The 20,904-nt window shown below is 36.8% G+C and overlaps 1 protein-coding gene and 2 non-coding genes across 3 annotated transcripts in view; all 3 read left to right on the plus strand.

The window, feature by feature from the left end:
- The window catches only part of LOC145788541 (uncharacterized), a 70,366-nt gene that overhangs the window by 38,024 nt on the left and 11,438 nt on the right, over positions 1-20,904 (plus strand). Inside the window, exons 19-21 of the mRNA XM_082600302.1 lie at positions 11,159-11,265; positions 11,807-11,935; positions 20,410-20,494. Of these exons, the coding sequence (XP_082456428.1) occupies positions 11,159-11,265; positions 11,807-11,935; positions 20,410-20,494 (321 nt within the window). The remainder of the gene's footprint in view (positions 1-11,158; positions 11,266-11,806; positions 11,936-20,409; positions 20,495-20,904) is intronic.
- Trnad-guc (transfer RNA aspartic acid (anticodon GUC)) lies at positions 15,798-15,869 on the plus strand. Its single transcript has one exon. It is a non-coding gene; the product is annotated as a tRNA-Asp (tRNA).
- On the plus strand, positions 15,958-16,029 carry Trnad-guc (transfer RNA aspartic acid (anticodon GUC)). Its single transcript has one exon. It is a non-coding gene; the product is annotated as a tRNA-Asp (tRNA).

Consider the following 20,904-nt stretch of genomic DNA (forward strand, 5'->3'; position numbering starts at 1 on the left):
CTGTTATTTGTGTAACTTTTCCTTACAAATCTGACAATGAGAGAAAAGAGTAGCCTACTCTTTTTCTGTCAGAAACTATTCTGGTTTTTAAATTACTGCTTCTTTTTAACCTGCTGTTTACTATTCAAGCTGACAACGTTTGGATACGTGCTTTACTTACTTCTGATTTGAAGATTAAAGCGTATAGCGTCTATATTTTTCAGCTGATCGTGCAATGAATTTCCGTGACTAGCTTGACACACTGCAAGTTTTGACGTCATTATAGTCATACTCGCTAAAGAAGTTGGCAGTCACATCATCAGTGGATAAACTTTAGGCGAGCAATCTTAAAAAAGTGAATGAATTCAGTAGTTGCATGTAAAGTGGCTTTGGTTTGCTCCGTCGAGGTTGATTTAATGTTTTTTTTTCATGTTTCAAACTTTCTTGAAGCACAATAAATGCTTTGTTGTTTGTATTCAAATGTTGTTTTACTGAGTAGCCCATGAGCTTCTGAATACAACCATGCACCTTATTTCTCAAACAAACCTATATGTAACAGTTTTGGTCACTTTTCTCATTCCTTGGCATAGCAGTGCATCTTATATTGTAGCTTGTCCCTCCAGTCTCTTTAAATATGCAGCGAAATGAAAGGAAACTTCCCACTGCCTCCACTTGTTACTGAAATGTCATGTTTTATTCACATCACGAGCGATTCCTGTCATGTAGCTACAAAATCTCACCACGTAAAAATGACAACAGTGTTCTCAATATGTTAACGTCCACAGCCCAAACAGTGCTTAAATACATACAGTACATGCAAAACTTTTGTAACGCTAACTAGTTTCTAATCCAAATCCAAAACACTTTAATTCAAGCTTTCACTATAGCCTACTTTGACAAAACTTTATCAAATAAAAATGTTGATGCTTCACAACTAAAATTTTGATGGAAAATTAAACGTGAGATCAGCGATTCGTTTTGAAAACTTCCTGTCCAAAACCCGGAGATGCATCAACAAACGTTCTGAATGATTCATTTCACTGTTTTTTAGTTGTTTTTTTACACTCATTTCACTTACCGTTGGCTATGTGGAAGCTCTTTCTCTATGCAACGTTTAGACGCCATTAGGCGATAGCCAGCGGCGGGGGGTGTAGGGGGCCTCCCCTAGAAAATTTTGAAAAATTACTTTGAATTTGAGGCATTCTGAGAGCATGTTCAACAAAAATTTGGGTATGAATATTACTGTAAAATGGTGCTGTCCGGTGGCATAGCAAAAGGATAAGATCATGCTTTCTTTGGCATTTTTCGGAAATAAAGCTATGTCTCTATGTTGATGGCTCGATCTTTTCAGGGTACGAAATGCTCAGGGGACGAAATAGGTTGCACTCGTTGAGTCTCTATGTTTTCTTGTTGCTAATTCCTTTGTTGAATTCACTTGTTGCATTTTTCCATTGGAAATGACAAAATTACTGCATTTTCTGAGTAAATTGCGGGCCCCCTAATTTGCGGGCCCAGTGCGATCGCACGGTTAGCACACCCCAAAGACTGGCACTGCTACGTATGACACCACAGCGTTTTCAGTGGCCAATTGAAACATTAAAATTTCATGTTTCTCCGCCTTCACAGCTAATGCTAGATATGCTGTTGACGTATCTAGAGTATAGACATATACAGCGTTAAAGCAAAACGTATGAGGTTGGAGAAATGCTCATGGTGTTGAGTGGGGCAGCTTTACATAGTTGGCACAGCAATCAGACTCCTTTGTCTTGCCTAAACCTGGCATCTACGACCTCAGATGAATGTTTGGTTCAAGTTTTTCTTTTAAATAGAAATAAATGTTTTTGATTTGTCATTAAATTGTTTCAGATGAGTTTGTCTTTGTTTGCAATGTGCCTGCTTCCCGATAATTTTACCAATGAAAGAGAAATGTTCTGTTTTTTGCTTCCTTGTGTAATGGCCGAGAAATTGCTATTGTCTGATTTTGACATTTGTCTAGAGCAGTGGTTTTTAACCTTTTTGGTGGAACGGAACCCAATGAAACATTCCAAAAGCTCGAGGAACCCATGTTCAATAATTTAATTGCTTTAAGCAAAAAACATCGTTTGATTAATTAAATTAAAATACTCATGTTCAGATTCATTTATGTACAATAAAAATACAAACTGTAAAAAATTACATTTATTCTCACAGAAAATTCAATGAGAAACTTGAGCCTGGTGTTTCTTGCACAAATCTTTAATGTTGTGTGGTGTGTTTTTAAATATAATATGTAAAAACAAACTTAATACTGGCAAAACAAAATGATCTCTAACACGTTCACGGCGATTTGACCCAACAGTGTACAAACGATTAAACTGTTTGAAAGAAGTCTTTGAAGCGAAGAAAACATGTCGACGAAATTTGACGGGAAAGCAGAAAGTTAAAGGTAATCGCACCACAAGAAAACAACGAAAATTCGGGATCGCAGCGAACGTGTTAAGGTGTAGCATATTTATTAATAGTGGCAAACCTAATTAATATTTGATTATATTTAAACAATATGCATATAATAATAAAATAAACTCTCGGATTTGAATGTAAACTTGCGGAAACCCTATACTTACTGGCGGAACCGTAGGGTTTCGTGGAACCCTGGTTGAAAACCACTGGTCTAGATTCTAGACTACAGAGATCTGGTTTCATTTATTTGCTGCAAAACTTTTTTGTTTGTCTTTCTTGTCAGCCATGTACTAGGCTATTTCGCATTTTTTGAAAACACCACATTTCAAGAGGATTAGTTTTCTAATTATTTTTGTCGAGATATTCCGGGTTTTGAGGTTGTTGGGTTAAAACAGGTTTGAGGTCAAACCTTCTCCATTGAGCTTGATATTTCATTGCTATCATGGCTTTATTTAATGCATTATTTTCAAATTTTTTTCACAAACGTAACTTCGTATGTTGTTTGTGCAAATCGAGTTTGGTAAACACGTATGGTTGTTGTGATAGGCAAGAGATTATCTGTGACGGAACAAAAACGTAAACGATTGGGTAGCTGGAACCAAATTTTATATTTTTTACTTGTTTTTGTTGTTTATAAATTATAAGCCTAGTAGGGCTGCTTGAAACAAAACTAGGGTATTATGGACCTAGCCCAACCACCCGCTTGAATAACCGGTATGTTGTTTGCCAATGGCTATAGCCTAATTTTCGGTAGGCAACAGTTTTGGCTTGTTGGGACAATTCGCTAACATAAACAAATTTAATTTTACTTTGAAATGTTACTTTTGGGTTTGAAAAAAATGCTAATGCATGAGAATCATACAATGCAAAAAGCACCATGCATTATATTTAAGATACAGCCTACTGACAGCTTTCATTTAGGGGTATTTCAAGCAAGACACAGCGTATTTTAACATTTTGTTTGATTAGAGGTAGTGACGTCTCAAAGTGGCTTCCAAACCAATAAATTTCGAACTTCTGCTTTAGGTAGTCTAGATTTTGTGTAGGCTATTTTGTATAGATGAACGACCATTTATATTGGGAATTTGTGAGCTCGACTTTAAGCAAAGGCTATAGTGAACGATAAGGAGAGCATTCTCCTCTCTTTACAATAATTTTTATATTTAAAAACCTACATAGGCTATCACAGTCACACATCTTGATTATTAATGTTATATTAATTTGTCGAAACAGGCACTGGAGGTGCGTTGGGTTGGTTCATCTTGTGACTTCCAAATGCTTTTCTATCGCGTCATAAGAGATATATTTGGCACAATCCATGGAAACTGCATTTTGTACATCTGAAATATAAAATAGAAGTAGTCTAATCTTTTACGAAGAAATGTATCTGTTCCGTTTCAAACTGCTTAAATATGTCGGAAGAGCTGCAAAAATTAGTATGAGTTGTTTGTGTATGACGCCTGTCGTGATATGACACAATTTTTGGCAACTTGCCCTGGAAATGATAATTTTTGATTAACTAAACAAAACTCGAATCAGCGTAAACAGTTGACATAAACCAGCTATATTGGCAGAAAACGTGCTAGAAGACGTATAAAAAGTTAATTAATTTTTTGTAATCTTTTTGCAAGAGTAAAATCATTAATGTGCTTATTACATTTTTGCTTAAATTTTATTATAAGCGTAAAAATAATCAGTCCTGAAACAATGACTCCAAAAATTTGATTCTTTAAACATGTAGGTGAACATTGTTATCAAGGTATTTTGGTACACTGAAATCACGTTGTGAGACATAAGAAAACAAAACAATCAGCATATAAAGTTTAAAAATCAACCTATCCCCAATTGTAACGATACAAAGAAAATAAACTATCAACGGTACAAACAAATAAACAAGCAACTGTCAAAAACTTTGTTCAAGAAAAATTCTTGATAACTCAAAAACACAAGAAAGAAATATGTTCTAAGTATGAACGTGAAGTTACGTCCAGAGATGTACGGATCCAAGAATTTTAGGATCTTGATACAACCCATCTTTTGCTCTTTGAGTTCCAATCCGGATCGGACAATTCTTGGATGTCTCAGATACAGATCTGAATTAGTTTTACTTCTGAAAATTTATTTACAAATATTTTATTATCTAACAAGGAGAACATCACATCACTCTTTCGTTCACTTGGGACTTTGATAAATGCACCTGCAGTTAGTTCGTTAACTATTGTCGCGTCCATCCTGAAACATTCAGCTAATTACAGAAAACATTAACTAATAGCAAAGCAACAACTGAAGCATGTAGATTAAAATAATCAAGTAAAGTAGGTTCATTAGTAAACTCTTCAACCAGGCCATCAGTTACAATTTGTCAACTCGATGTAGCAGCTTTTAACCTGTAAACTACACTCTAACTCCCGCATGTTTATCTCTCTAATCTAAAATGTTTTGAATACATAGCTAAAATGTAGTAAACAGCACATACAACAAGCAAAATTAATAATTAGAAAAAAAGAATTATCTTCAAACTCAACTTTTAACCTGATCACAATCTCAGTTCTTCAAGTTCTCGAGCCCTTGAAAAGATTGCGGCACTTAAAATCACCCTGGTTCCAAAAGTACTACCTGTACTCCCCTGTCAAAGTTACTGTAGGTCACGACTGATTGCACAGAACACACACCTAGGCGAAGGCATATCATGTCCGTTTTAGGCAGTAACGCACACAAACGCCATGGTTCAACACTATCTTCGAGCCTGAAAAATGTTGACAAGAGCTTATTTAAAATTTCCTTTTTTTTTCAAAATTTCGAAAAGGCGTACGCATTTAGGATCCAGATCTGATCCGGATCCGCTGCAAAACTGTAAGATGCGGGTCCGGTCCGGATCCTGTACACCTCTGGTTACGTCCGACATCATGTTTTGAATGCATGTAAGAGCAGGGCCAGATTTAGCTGATGGGGGGCCCGGAGCACTTTTACATCGGGGGCCCCCCCGTGCAAAAACTACTTCTACGTCTACAGTAGCATTAATCCTGCACTGCACAGCATTTTGTAGAAACTTCAAAGGCTAAAAGAAAAAAATCACACAAAATCACATTTTTTCCACGTCGGGGGCCCCCTTCAAAAGGGGGACCCGGGGCACCTGCACCCTCTGCTCCCCCCTAAATCCGGGCCTGTGTAAGAGTAGTAGAGAAAGTAGCATACGGAGTAGCTGTAGCGCTCTAGAAAAATTTGAGGGGACAATCTAAAAGTGGAAAGGAAAAAAAAAACAATGTAAAAGTCGATGGCAAAAAAATAAAATCGTTTGGTACTGTATAGGGTTTGGGAAATTATTCTAGAAAGTTTTACCATGTTTTGTCGATTTATATGTACAGTATTTAGAGTTTTGTGTTTTGTGTAATAGAGTTTTGTGAAAACAACAAGCTTGTAGTAACAAACACAACATTTGCACAGCATCCTCGTCGACTGTATACCTGGACATCACCCGATGGAAAAACACGAAATCAAATTGATTATATCATGATCTCACAAAAATGGAGAAGCAGCATTAAAAAAGTAAAAACTTATCCTGGAGCTGACTGTGGGACCGATCATCAACTGCTAAAAGCAACATTAAAGCTTCGACTACAAAAGATGACACACTCTTTACCCCCACTTCAATTCGATTATGACAATATGACAGAAAATTATTCCATTGAAACAAGTAACAAATTTGAGGTTTTATTGGGTATAGAGGAGGAATCATCACCTCAGGAGCTTTGGTATAACACAAAGGAAATAATTTTAAAATCAGCCAAGAACACATTACCAATGAAAAACAGGAAGCGAAACAACTGGATTAGAGAAGAGACATTAATAAAAATAAAACAACGGAAAAAATTGAAAGCAAACATTTCCCATTCAGAAGAGGCCAGACAAGAGTACGCTCAGCTCAATAGAGAGGTACAAAAGGCCATGAGAAAAGACAAACGAGACAATATAGAACAACAATGTTGTAAAATCGAAAAACACGCATCAAATAACTCATGTCGTGATTTATACCAAGCGGTAAAAAGCATAACCAATAAGTTCAAACCAAAGCTAGACAACATAAAAAGTAAAGATGGTGAAGTTTTGTGGCAGAAAGAGGAGGTAAAAAAGAGATGGAAAGAATATTGCGAAGAATTATACAAAGAAAAAGACCCTATCGATAATATACAAACAAATCCAATTACACAATGCAAAGATGAAAATGATACAGAGCCACGACCACTGCTGAGTGAAGTAGAAAATGCCTTAAACACTATTAAAAACAAAAAAAGTCCCGGATCTGATGATATACCCATCGAACTATTGAAATATATTGGAGAAAATGCAGTAAGAACAATTCATAAACTTTGTATCAGAATATGGGAAACCAACATTTGGCCAGATGATTGGGTAAAGTCAATATTTGTCCGATTACCAAAAAAAGGCGATATAACGGAATGCAGCAACCACCGAACAATTGCTTTAATTAGTCATGCCAGCAAGGTAATGTTAACAATAATTAAAAAAAGATTAGAAAACAAAATTGAACACGAATTAGCTCCTGAACAGGCTGGTTATAGACCCCGCAAAGGAACAAAAGACGCAATATTCAATCTTAAAATGCTGATAGAGAAACGAAGAGAACGCAACCTTTCAACTCACTTATGTTTTCTAGACTATCGAAAGGCTTTTGATTCAGTGAAGCACCAACAATTGTGGACAATTCTGAAAGGTTATGGCTTTCCTACACATCTGATCAATTTAATGCGAAGCCTGTATACTGCTCAAAAAGCAGCAGTAAGAACTAGAAATGACCTCACCGAGTGGTTTTCCATTGGAAAAGGTGTCAGACAGGGATGCATATTGTCACCATATCTTTTCAATCTATATACTGAACACATAATGAGAAAAGTTTTGGAGAATTTTGATGGCTCTGTGAAAATTGGAGGAAAAATGGTAACCAACTTTCGATATGCTGACGACATAGTGTTGGTCGGTGGAAGTGTAACGGAACTGCAAGAACTTTTGAATAGGGTCAAGTCAAGAAGTGAAGAATATGGTTTGCAATTACATCCCACAAAAACAAAAGTGATGGCCATAAGTAAAAAGGATGAAATTTGTCCAAACTTATACATTGGTGGTAATGTTGTTGAAAGTGTAAGTAATTTCTGCTATCTTGGCAGTGTCATAACTGACACTTATGATGATAGCACGGAAATGAGAAGGCGAATTGCTATGGCAAAAACAACTGTGACATCACTTACAACGGTGTGGAAACAGAGGTCAATTGGTAAAAACACAAAATTAAGATTGCTGCGAACTCTCGTTTTCCCAATTGCCACATATGGATGTGAAATTTGGACATGCAAAAAACGTGACATTAAAAAGTTTTGAAACGTGGTGTCACAGAAGACTATTACGCATCAGCTGGATGGAAAGAAAAACAAATGAATTTGTTTCCCAACAAATAAACGATAAATGGAGTCTGATTAATAACATTAACCTTAGAAAATTGAGATATTTCGGACACATAGCAAGAAGCAACTCGTTGGAAAATTCAATGTTGACTGGGATGGTGCAAGGCAAACGAACAAAAGGACGACAAAAAATGAAATATTTTGACAATATCAAGCAAATTACAGGAATAAAAAGCATACCGGAAACACTAATAAAAACAAAGGACAGAACAAAATGGAGGCAGTTCATAAGGGAGATCACAGCTGATCAAACATGATCAATCTGTTGAAGAAGAAGATTTTGTGGCCAAATCATATGTTTTTCAAGGCGCACTCTTTGCGTTTTTGCCAATTTCATTAAATAGTGCTATTAGATTTCTGTAAAAGGTAGGCTACAGCGGCAGCATTTAGTTCAAGATAAAAATTAAGTTTCAACTTTTTTTTTTTACAACCACACACACATTGCAATAGTTGATTTGTCGATAAAGTTTTGCATAGTGTAGTGCACTTGCGCAGTCTACAAAATTTAGAAATTCTACCCGAGATAGCCTATAGCCTACAAGACACACTTCACCTCATAGGCTATCTCTATCCTCTATAAACACTGATATAGGTTAATGTAAATATTATATTAGCTTGTTGAGAGAGCAATATGTTTACTTTGGAATACTGCATCACTTCAGTTCAGTTCAATTTTTTTGTTTTTGTTTTATTTCTGACCGTCACAGCAAAAACAATACACGTCAACATAAGCAAAGGTCGAGAAAAATGTATTAGCTTTTGAGGGGAAATACGTTACCAATGTATCTGATTAGGTTAATGAAACGGGATTAAGCGGAAAATCTTGCAGAAGTAAAGTAAGATTGCATGTTTTTCTCATTGTTTTGGAGGGAGGCATGAGACCGAGCGCCCTTCTAAATTCGCCGCTTCTCAGCGGTTTGGCAATACGCGTCTGATATATTCATTATAAATGAAGTCATCAGAAACAAAACTTGTAGGCTACCGTATCAAAGATGTTATAGAAACAGCAACAAACCTAAAGTGGCAATGGGCGGGACATGTAGCAAGAATGACAGACAACAGATGGGCCAAGATAACCACAGAATGGACACCAAGATATGAAAGAAGAACTAGAGGGAGATCAAAAAGAAGATGACGTAGAAGAAAAGATAGGCATCACCTGGATAAGAACAGCAAAATACAGAATGTTGTGGAAACATATGTGGAGGCCATCTGCCAGCAGTGGCATGACCGGCTGATGATGATGATGATGATGATATTAATTTAAGTCATAAGTTAAGTAGACAACCGGAAACAGACATTGCTGTCGGCTGCAGCGTGGGTCAGGTGTATGTCGGAAGGCGTACACCGATGCATAGCGCTCAAGTCCGCTTTCCCGCAATGCAGGATAAAGATAAACAAAACATTATTATTGCATCAGTTAACATTGTTGCAACACTCAGCAGATTATCACCCGTTTGAGAAAAGCTGGTTTTAAAACTTTTTTTAAATTCATTTTCCTGTGATCAATCAAGAAAGTGACACATTAGATTTTAAGGTGTCAAAAAGCATGCGGCAAAGTTCCTTTTGGTAAAATTGATAAGCATGCATCATTTTGCAAATTAGACATTAAGTAGGAAATTACAAGTCAATGATGGTCACCGGAAATCGCTTAAATCTGGAATCCGTGCAGCGTGATAATTTCCACTTCATTAAAAACTCGTGTAAATTATTTTTTCTTCAGTATAAACGCTTGAAATGTTAGAATTTGTTGGATTGATATCAAAACGTCAAGCCATGATACACAGCTTCAACTTTGACTATGCACGGAAGCATGTAAATCAAGTAACACGTCTTTCCAATGATTTTGGCAAAGGGCTACTTTGCATTTCAGTGTATGTATATTGTTTAACAATGTATATTGCGAGACCGAGCATTTCAACAAGCAGAAGCCTTACCTTTGTTTTGAGCATTTTCCCAACTGTTGTCGTTTGAAAAGTTATTTTGTCGGGAAATCATTTTTGTTCACCGTTTCTGCCACGTTTCACACCAAAATCATATAAACAAACTTGGATTTTTGTGCCAGAGATTTCTCAAGTGCTGGATGCGAAATCACCTTCTCAGAGAAGGTGCGTTAACTAAAGAAGTTGCCAGATATAGTTTTACTAAAAATGTTGTTCTTGACTTTTTCAAACGTAAATCAACACTTGTGTGTGTGGTAAATCTATTCTAGAATTCCCAAAAGCTCACAATTTTAATTTTTTCAGCTCATCAATGCCACAGTGTTTAAAAATTTAAGCTGTTAAAACAATAATGTAATTATATGAGATCACTTTAGTTTAGAATTAGATTAATGTTTACAATTTTTTCAAATGTTTGGCTAGGTTTGACCGGAAAGCATTGGTTTACTTTCGAGCAATTTGATTAAAAAATCACCTTTGTCAATAAATTTTACAGCAGATCTGGCAACGCTTTTGCATAACGCACCCTACTCTCAGAACTAAGATGTCATAAGTCGCCCTCCCCGGTATACGCTCTTGATTTTCCTGGTTTTTGCTAGTGGATGGCAAGCTTAGCAAAGAGCAAGCTTTTAACATCTTCTACATTTTGTCGTATTTAGAGTAAGTCGTGTGCTTGATAGTTAACGAATCAGAAGCGTATCCAGCAAGTAGCCTTAGGGGGGGAAGGTCGATTTCAACAAAACACAATGATGTGTAAATCTACGCATTAATCCGACCTTGCAAATACACCGTAAATAAAGTTAATTATTTTTTTTCGGAGAGGGGGCAATCGACCCAATTGCCTCCCCTTTTCTGAATCTACCCGTGAATTGGATTAAGATTAAGTAGATTGTAAGCAAATACCTCAACCCTTGTCTTTATTTGCAAGTAGCCTAAGTCATTAAGTTTTTGTCTTCAACATAAAGTCTTGCTGTTGTTACTAGTGTCTTACAAAGACAAACGCGTGCTTGCGATGAGAAACGAACCGAAGTCCTTGAGTGTCGATCAGACGGCATCACCTTTCAGCAACGCATCTGCACTATTTAGAAAGAGATCTAAATGCATCAAATACACAGGATGACCAAAAACCAAGTGTTGTCACGTTTACTTTTTCAGAGTATTTTTCTACCAGCCTGCCTGCTCTTACATTTTGTTAGTGCGAGTTAGAACCCACTGCTAATACGAAGGTTAGGCTCAACGTAGGCCTTTTGTAAAGGTCATTGAGCGAATTTATTCAAATTATTATTTTCTGTGCCCTTGTTATTGTTGTTGCTTGTGTTTCAGTTGCGTTAAACCGGCAAACAAAAGACAAGAACATGGCCCTGAATGAAGCACTCTTTCAACTGAATGGAGGTTTTGGCTATGTTCTCAAACCAAGTTGCCTTATAAAGGTAAGATTACAAGTTATGGATGGTAGCCCCACAAATATGAAATAGTTGCAATGGAGATTGGGTTTAACGTTGTATAAAGATTGCTCAATGTTCATGGCCTAAATGTCACATTTTCTTATTATAGTTATCAGTGCAGTAACGTTAAACATATGAGCCTAATCAAATCATATATGGAGACCTATTATTGACAGATAGGTTAGAAATCATTCATGGATAAAGCCACATGCAAAAGTGAAGAGACTTTCAGTCAAATAAAATTAAAAAAACTAACCACCTGTCTCAGGTGGCCAATATAACCTTCGAACTCTGTTTGTGACAATGGCAAAAAGTAAAGCCCAAACACTGTGAAAGACTGTAATTAAATGTAACCTACTTAGCTTTACTAGCCTAATAAAAGATTCTTTTGGCTATACTTTATGCGCATTGGCCTACATGCCTCAACAATAGGATTTTCAAACACCTTTTAGAGCATGATTTAAAACCTTTACTCGCGCCTATGTTGTATTCACTAACTGAAACTGCAATTTTATTTCTTTGCTAGGATAATTCGTTCAATCCATTGGCCCTCAATCACCCGAATAAGGAAAAAGTTTTGCGGCTTTCAGTGCAAGTTATAAGCGGTCAGCAACTGCCAAAGCCACCTGCCAGCGTATTGGGGGACAGAGGAGAGGTAGGTTATAGCTGATGCATGTCATAAGAGTGCATAAAGTGGTGAAGTCATCGTGGCTACTCGACAGCTAAACTAAGAAAGTCCAAATATTTTGTGGCCCAGAGTTTTTACTCCTCAAATCTCGCCGACTCTTTTTACGCCATGCTACTGTACAATGTGTACATTCCAAACCTTGAAAGAATATGGAGTAAGCGCTGAAATGAAAACGCAAGACCTAAAAGTAATTGACAGTCGTTCTGGAACGTCTCGCCTTCACTAAGATCAGTTCTACCCCGGAAAGATTGGATAAAGCTCAAGCGCCTTCGTAGCCTACTGACTGGGGTGTTTTGCAAAAAATGTTTTAATAGGGTTTTGCCGAATCGCCATTCTGTGTATGTGGACTAGAGTTCCAGACCGCGCGACACATCATCCGTCACTGCACTATCTACAGACCTCCAGATGAAAAATTCTAATCTTAGGGTTAGGGTTAATTGTTCAATGGCTACAGCGCCTGGATGCAAAAACGTGACTGTCACCATCTATACGCAAGAAGAAGAACCATGAAAAGTTGGAAAGTGAAACAGGCAACACCACGGCATATAATGTATCTAGTGCAGGGGTACTTAAATCCTTTTCGGTTGCGATACTTTTGATGTTAACTTGTAAAACTTTGTGTTCTCGTTTCTCGTTTCAGTCATAAATCAAAGTCAAAGTACATAAATTTTCCATGTTTTGGATCTTTAAAGAAAGCTTATTTTCTGTTTTCTATCATACATGAATCAAAAGATTTAGTGAAGCACAATATATTTTTCTTTGAATTGATGAGAAGGATGTAGCAGCTGCCTTTTTTAAGCCAAGAGTTTAATTCGTAGCTCTGTGGACAACAATGCACATCGCTTGTGTCTTTTTCATACTTGCAAGTGCAGAAAAACACTTTCACAAAAAATGACGTTACTAACAGCTACTGTATTGTTACTAAACAAAGAACTAAACAACAATCTCCAGAATAAGCGCTTGGAACCAAAGTCATAACTATCAGGCTGGGATACTTACCATTATAACTTACTAACGAGAACTACACTTGCCAGAAACCAAAGAAGTAATTTTTTACAATCATCTCTGCTGTGTACTTTGTCAAATGGATACTTCTATTGCAAACCGTAACGGCATCATCTTATTTTTTGAAGCAAAAATAAAGGCACAACCCACATTAAGGCATCACCCAATTTTCACATTATGGCAGACTGACGGACGAACGGACTACTGTAAATATGTAGAATAATTGTCGTTGGTTGTGATAAAATACAGTGCAATAAATTACACATGTAATACAACAGCGAAAAGACTGTCCTTAGTTTAGTTTTCCTGTTTGTTTTATCAAAACCCGTCAAGGTGTTTGTAGGTTGTTTTAAACCGCCATCTTTTCAAGCATCGTGCAGGCGCTGTTACTATTCGGCCATGTCATCGTCAAGTAGAAGCAAGACTTGTCAAAAATAATTGCACCAGAAGAAAGAATCGATTCATATGTTTTTCAAACAAAAAAATCTTCGTAGCCTTTTCGTTTTTCTTTGTTTCGAGTATCTAAGCACAAAAGTTACGAAGAAAAAACATCACAAATCAACAAGGAATATGCCTAACTATGGCTATAGGCGCTACCTGTGATTAATATTCAACAAACTCACGGGTCACGGTTGCTTGACTATTGGTAATCTTTGCAATAATTTTTACAATTGCTTGATGCAAGTGTTTTTATGAAAATAAATTTTTCAGCCAAAAGTGTTCAATCCAAGTTGAATGATTTTTTTTTATCAAATCTTTTACTATTTTTATTTTCTGTATTCACTTTTTGCAATTTTCACTATTTGTAGCTTATTTTTTTATTGAAAGTAGCCAAAATACTGTATCAGTGTGGGTGTGGCTGTCTAAACGATTCTCACACACTTACTCTCAAAATATTCTTCTAGCTCTACACCAGTGGTTAGGCCTACCAACATTTTTTGTACTCACGTACTCATTCCAAAAATTTCCAACTTTGCGGACACTTAAACTTCCAAGAATGATCCTAAGTATAAATTTTGCAGAATATCTTTCAATAAATAAATCTTAGTGCTTAGATTTAAGTACAAAGCAATGCATATTCATTCACCACTTTCTTCGGACCAAAAAGGTGTGCGTAGAGTAGACCCAAGTCAAATTTAGGAAAGCACTGCTTTCGGTCAAGTCAGAGGTCCGTAAAATAGTGGATCTCGATTAACAAAAATATGTTTGTACGCATGTCCGTAACTTTTTGTTTGTGGCAATGCCATGGTTTACCAACTTTCTGAATCACGAATACTCTGTTCATGTGATCGAAGAATAAATATCATCGTCACATTATATTGATGCTTTGTTATTGGTTTCAGTCATTGTTCGAAGCATATCAGTCAATCTAAAGATCTTTAATCAATGATTCCAGACAGTAAATCAGTCAATTTCTACAGTGATTTAACGTCTGCAGACGGGATCAGACAGGTAGCTTCTTTAACAGAACAACTTTTGTAAGGCCTCTAAAGCATGAACCAATCAGAAGCTGCGTTGTCTGTGACGACATTATGAAAATGGAAGTTATAGGTCAGGGGTGGGGAACCTGCGGCCCGCGGGCCGAATGCGGCCCGCGTGACTGTTCCATGTGGCCCGCGTCAAAATTTCTTTACCCAAAATATATTGAAACTACAGCTCAAAAAAGAGTAGGCTCTGCATTCTCTGTATATTACGAATGGCCTTCTACTAGTTGATCCATCATAGAAGGCTATTTGTATCAACAATGTGTACGTCACAATGTGACCAGTTATTGTTAATCGGTCAGTTATGTTATTCGTGAAAAGTGTTTTGTAGAGTAGCCTACTTCTCAAATCAGCAAATTTTTACGCTGTATACTGGCTTCTGGAAAGAAAAGATAGATTGATGATGAAAGCAGAATGTTTCAGAACATGTTCCTAGTAACTTCCAACATGAAATAGTAGAGCTCCAGAGTGACGCTACGTGAAAGCGATGTACAAAATCATTCCACTGTTCAACTTTTATCAACGCTGCATAAATGCTGATGATTTTCCAGTGATGCGGAAACATGCTTTGAAATATGTGTCTCTGTTTGGAAGCACCTACCGTTGCGAGCATTTTTTTTCCAAATTGAATCTAACAAAAATCGGTTTCGCTCCAGACTGACTGATAAAAACGTGGAGATGCAGTTAAGAGTTGCAAGTTGCAACATCTTCCGTGTCAGCAAACATCACACGCCTCACCAAAATAAAAACTTTCAGCCATCCCACTAGCTGTGAAAGTGAAATAAATCACTTCGCTGCATTTTTTATCTGTAAATAAAATTTCGAAATTTTTAGTGGCCCGCCTGTGTTATTTCTCATTTTATGTGGCCCGCAATACTAAAAAGGTTCCCCACCCCTGTTATAGGTAGTACAAAGAAAAAATGCAAACAGTTCTGATAAAAAGTAAATTAAGTGAACGTTCCGTCGTAGCCAGCGTGTGCTATCGAGAAGGAGGCAAGGAGCAATCTTTCTGGCGTCAGCACTACCTGACTACGAGCCGACCAAGTGGGTTAGAGCTATGGAATAGACTTAGATAGCATAGTTTCGATTCCCACCCCGGTCATAACTTTTTTTTCTTCTTTTTTTATCAAACATTGTTTAGAAGTACTGCTCAACTCTCTGGCTGTGTTAGAAAGGTAACAATTGGACGGTAGCCTCTTAACGCAGCTTCTGATTGGTTCATGTCTTACAAGCTCTTACAAAAGTTGTTATGTTTAAGGCGGCTACTGATGAGACAAAGCAAAATGTAATAATAAGCGATTACCGCTCTTTACTTATTTTTTAATTTTTCTACTCTGCAGTCCTCGTTAGTATAGTGGTGAGTATCCCCGCCTGTCACGCGGGAGACCGGGGTTCGATTCCCCGACGGGGAGTTTTTTGTTTTGTTGAAATCAACGAATTTAATCATTGATGCATATAACCGTGTGGTAAATGACAAAGTTGTGTTTCTCGTAAACGTGGTCCTCGTTAGTATAGTGGTGAGTATCCCCGCCTGTCACGCGGGAGACCGGGGTTCGATTCCCCGACGGGGAGTGTTTTGTTGAAATTAAGGAATTCAATCCATCATTCAATTCATTCATCTTTCTATGTGACTAATCTTATACCACAATTTTAAAATAAAATGTTTGTACCGCTTTGCCCCACCATTTGGGCAAAGCAGAACCTTTGTTCCTGGTATGTGATAAACTTCGGTTGCTCGAAAAAAGTAATTGTTGTATTTTTATGCCTTATTTTATATACAGTAGCAGCTTGCAGTTCATTTACTAACTGCTTAGCATTTACAGGTAAAAACATAAAACAAAACATAAAACCATGTTTTTTTTCTACAATGTATCAAATTTGCTACAAACATAACAAAATTTACGCTATGTTGATGAGACTGTTTTGTTGGCTGAATCACAAGAAGATCTTCAAAAAATATTGGACAATGTTAACTCAATTGGTAAAGAATTTAATACCGTATGCAAATTAACGCTAAAAAGACTAAATCAATGATAATCTCAAAATCACCGGACACTCCAGTGCTCCAAATTATAATTGACAATGAAATTATACAAAAAGAATAATATTTTTCTTATCTTGGACATTTAATAACTGAAGATGGGAGGTGTGGCCATGAAATTCTAAGACGGATAGAAATTGCAAGAACTACATTTGAAAAAATGAAAAATATTTTAACTAAACAACGTTTAAATTTATCAATTCGCCTCAGGATCTTAAAATGCTATATCTGGTCGACCTTGTTATACAGTACAATTCTGAAACTTGGACAATGTCACAAAAAATGGACAAACGGATCGATGCCTTCGAGCTCTGGACGTACAGGCAAATGTTAAAAATTTCATGAAAACAAAAGATCACTAACGATGAAGTATTATCCAAATTTAATTCAAGCAAAATGCTCTTATAAATAGTCAGAAGAAGAAAATTGAAGTATTTCGGACACACAATAAGGCAAAACTCGTTACAAAGATCATTAATAAAAGGGAAGATAAACGGTAAAAGAAGTAAAGGCAGACCAAGAAAGATTTGGACAACAAACATCACAAAATGGACAAAATTAACTTATGAAAGTGCAGTAGCCTACGCACAGCTCATGGTGGAGAACAATGTCGCATTGTATCCAACCCTCCATACGAGAAAGGAACAAAATGATGATGATCATGGAGTAACACAGTAGATAGATGACGTCATCTAGTCAATTTTGTTAAAAATATCAATATAACATTACGGTACTTAATTTGATTATAGTTGGTGCTATTCGATGAAATTAACGTTAATTACATTGCAACCATGCGCGCGGCATAGCAGAACGGCGTTCCTCTTTTCCCCATCAGCATTTAGCAATATTCAATTTTGCCCTAAAGTGTGATTTTTAAAGAAAGTGAAAAAAATGAAAATGTTAATGATGCAAAACTTATGCACAACCTGCATTCAAGTGTTCGTTGTAAACACTTCTAATTCAACTTTAACACGTTGATTGCTCAATAATCATTCGCTATCTCCGCTTGCAGCAGATTGCGCATCAACATTGGTTACTTGACAGGGTTCCATGTGATTTTATGAGCCGTACTGCTTCCATGCTGGCTCAAGGCAGATTGGAAGAGGGTGATGTGTCACCAGATTATTACCCAATTTATCCTCACTGCATTATGCAAGAAAGAACACAGTCGGTACCCTTTTTAAAGTCTTTGGTATGACCCGACCTGGAATCGAACCCAGGGCTACCAGCACCAGAGCCGAAGGCGATAACCACTGAGCCACGGGTGCTGGTATACTCGGTTAAAAACATACCGAAGCATTTTCGAACATGTCTCCTTATAGAGCACCATGCTAAAACTGTAATTTCTACTGAACTCAGCACAATCAACATAAGCTACAGCTCAACAAATTTAGGCGCGGAAATGTGTCACATGATATAATTATTCTCGGACCGAGAAAGCTTCTTTGAGAGCTTAATCCTGGCAGTTTCGCATTCTTGTAGAATGTAGAGGCTTTAAACCACTGACGCAGGCAGGTCACCGAGATTGACAGAGTGAAGTTTCTGAAAGTTGTTGAAGTGTTGTTGCCGAGGAGTTATTTCACCCATTAAGTGCGCTGAATAGAAAGCACTTCTTAACGTGCGTTGCTCAAGCGCACACCCAGAAAGTCGAACTAGCTTGATGTTGATCACAAAAGTCACGCCGTAACCAACTGTGCTATAGGGGCTGGCTCAAACGCGACCGATAATGGTGGCGCTGTTTATATCAGATTGTTAGATAATCCAATATTCCGCTTTTCTCCACTTTCTGCTTTTGCTGCTTTGCTTTCCCCTTAAATCTATCATAAATGAAAGGTTGTGATATCTAAGAATGAGTTAAATCTAGACTGAAGGGTTATCTTAGGTACGATAATGGTAGCCCAAGTCGTACACATTGACAATTATTCCAAATTGATTGAAAGCAATATTTTGTCATACCAATCAAAGTCATTAAAGCAAAATAACGTTGCAAATTTAATATAGGTCACATACAGAACTTATAACCAGAAAGAAAATTTTAAGATTTATCACTTGACACATTTAATTCAAAGATTAATTGGTTTATAAACAGACATAACTCAGCAACAACACTACATTTAACATTATAAAAACAAAAAACAAAAAGCGAACGTTTTCGGCTAGTCATATAGCCCTTTTCAAGCCTATAAGAAAATACATTATTAAAAGAAATGCTAAAGAATCATATAGTATCACAGCAAAAATATGGTCAATTTCAGCGCTGTTTGCCCGTCTAATTACAAATCTGCTTTGATCAAGTGCCTTATCTCGCGAGCTCGCGACATTTGCTCGAACAATGACTGTTTCAACAATGAAATTAATAAATTACGCTCATACTTTGGTGCTAATCATTATCCGACTTGGTTTTTTAACAAGGTTCTTAGAGGATTTTTGAATTCGGTTTCCACTACGTCTCCAGTTGAGGAACCTGATTTCAAAAACTTTCTAACAATCCCGTTTGTTGGCAAGGAATCCAAACGTTTTGCCACAAGTTTGTCCAGATTTATTGCATTAAAGTTTAACGTTAAGATTTTTCCCGTTTATAAAACATTTAAAGCTGGTTATTATTTTCAGTTGAAGTCTAAAACTCCTTTCCGCTTATGTTCTAACGTCGTGTATAAGTTCACTTGCTCGCATGATGCGAGATCGTCATACGTTGGTATGACCACACGACATTTGGTGACGAGAGTGGGAGAGCATTTGAATTTAGCTAATTTTAATAAAAACAGTGCAATTAAAGACCATATTAGAAACTGCCAATCGTGCTCTAACAATAAACCGTCTTTGCAGTCTTTCAAAATTGTTCGTAAGTGTTTGTCCGAATTCGACACCAAGATTCACGAGGCATTGATCATCAAATCTTTAAACCCAGGGCTCAACAGGCAATTATTTGCTTGCGGAGCTTCTTACCTTTTAGCAGTTTTTTGATTGAATTATCACGTCTTGTGTTTCTCGCATTTACTTTGTTTTGTGCCACTATCTCTTGTGCTTGTGTCTTTCTTGCGTAATCTGCCTGAGTCCTTGTCTGAACAATCAATTAATTTTACCTCTGAAATACTTGACCCGTTGTGCTGTGTAATTTTCAGTTATCATTTTGTGTGAGCGAGGCAGTTTCTCAAATGTTTAGCTTTGACCATATTTTTGCTGTGATACTATATGATTCTTTAGCATTTCTTTTAATAATGTATTTTCTTATAGGCTTGAAAAGGGCTATATGACTAGCCGAAAACGTTCGCTTTTTGTTTTTTGTTTTTATAATGTTAAATGTAGTGTTGTTGCTGAGTTATGTCTGTTTATGGTTTAAAAGAGTTACCTCTCTACCCAAATTGTATAATTGGTTTATGATCAGTACCACAAAAGTTGTGGGAACATTGCAGCATTAAAGATAAATTCCTTGATTTCAACAAAATAAAAAACTCCCGGTCGGGGAATCGAAGGGCGGTCACCCGCGTGACACGCAAGTATACTTGTCATTATACTAACGAGAACTGCAGAATGATTAATCACTATGTTATACTGAACGTCCTTACTTAATCCAATCAAATTGTTCATTTAGCACGTCGATCCAACGTCTCCAAACGTTGGATCGATGTAAACAGGATTGGTATGCCGACTAAGTTTGCCTTTTTGTCTTTATAAAAAAAAGTTATTGTTGATTTGTGGTAGGCTACCTACAGTTGCTTACAAACACGGGGGTCACAATAATTTCTTACATTCGTGTGACATTAGGACGCAGATTGCTGGTTTACTACAACAAAACACAAGAACATAATGAAGCAAGCTTAAAAGCCATTTTTTCTAATGAAATGGCCTTCTTCCTCTAGGTGGTGTTGTTCATACTCGGCTACATTTATCTTATTTTTGTTATTTTTCAGATAATCGATCCATTTGTGGAAGTTGAAATTCTGGGTGTTGTGTCTGATTCTTCAAAAAAAGTTACATCTGTTATTGATGACAACGGTGAGAAAATAGAAAATTCAGCAATGCAGTATGCTACAAATGCCAAACAATTTAAAATTTTGTTTTGATTGAATGCTGTCGCCTATTTGATATCTTTTGCACTGTTCAGTTTAGTTTGCTTGATTTTGCTGGCCTGTGCCAACATATTACTGTAGAGTGCTAGTTTCTTGGAGAATTACTTTTTTATCAATGCTTCGTTTTGTGAAATAATGTCTGTTTAGCTGGATTGTTTGATTGGTTTAGAAAGAAATAATATCGATTTTGCGAAATCTATTTTAGCAGATTTGTCGCGACAGTGGGTAATCAAAAAAGAACTGGTATTGTACGCTGGATTTCCAACCAGTGTTTACATGCTTGTAACATCTAGCGCTGTTAAAACGATGTAAAAAACGACTTTTGCTTAAAATGAT

Source organism: Aplidium turbinatum, chromosome 2 (genome assembly GCF_918807975.1).
Source record: "Aplidium turbinatum chromosome 2, kaAplTurb1.1, whole genome shotgun sequence".
Taxonomy (NCBI): Eukaryota; Metazoa; Chordata; class Ascidiacea; order Aplousobranchia; family Polyclinidae; genus Aplidium; species Aplidium turbinatum.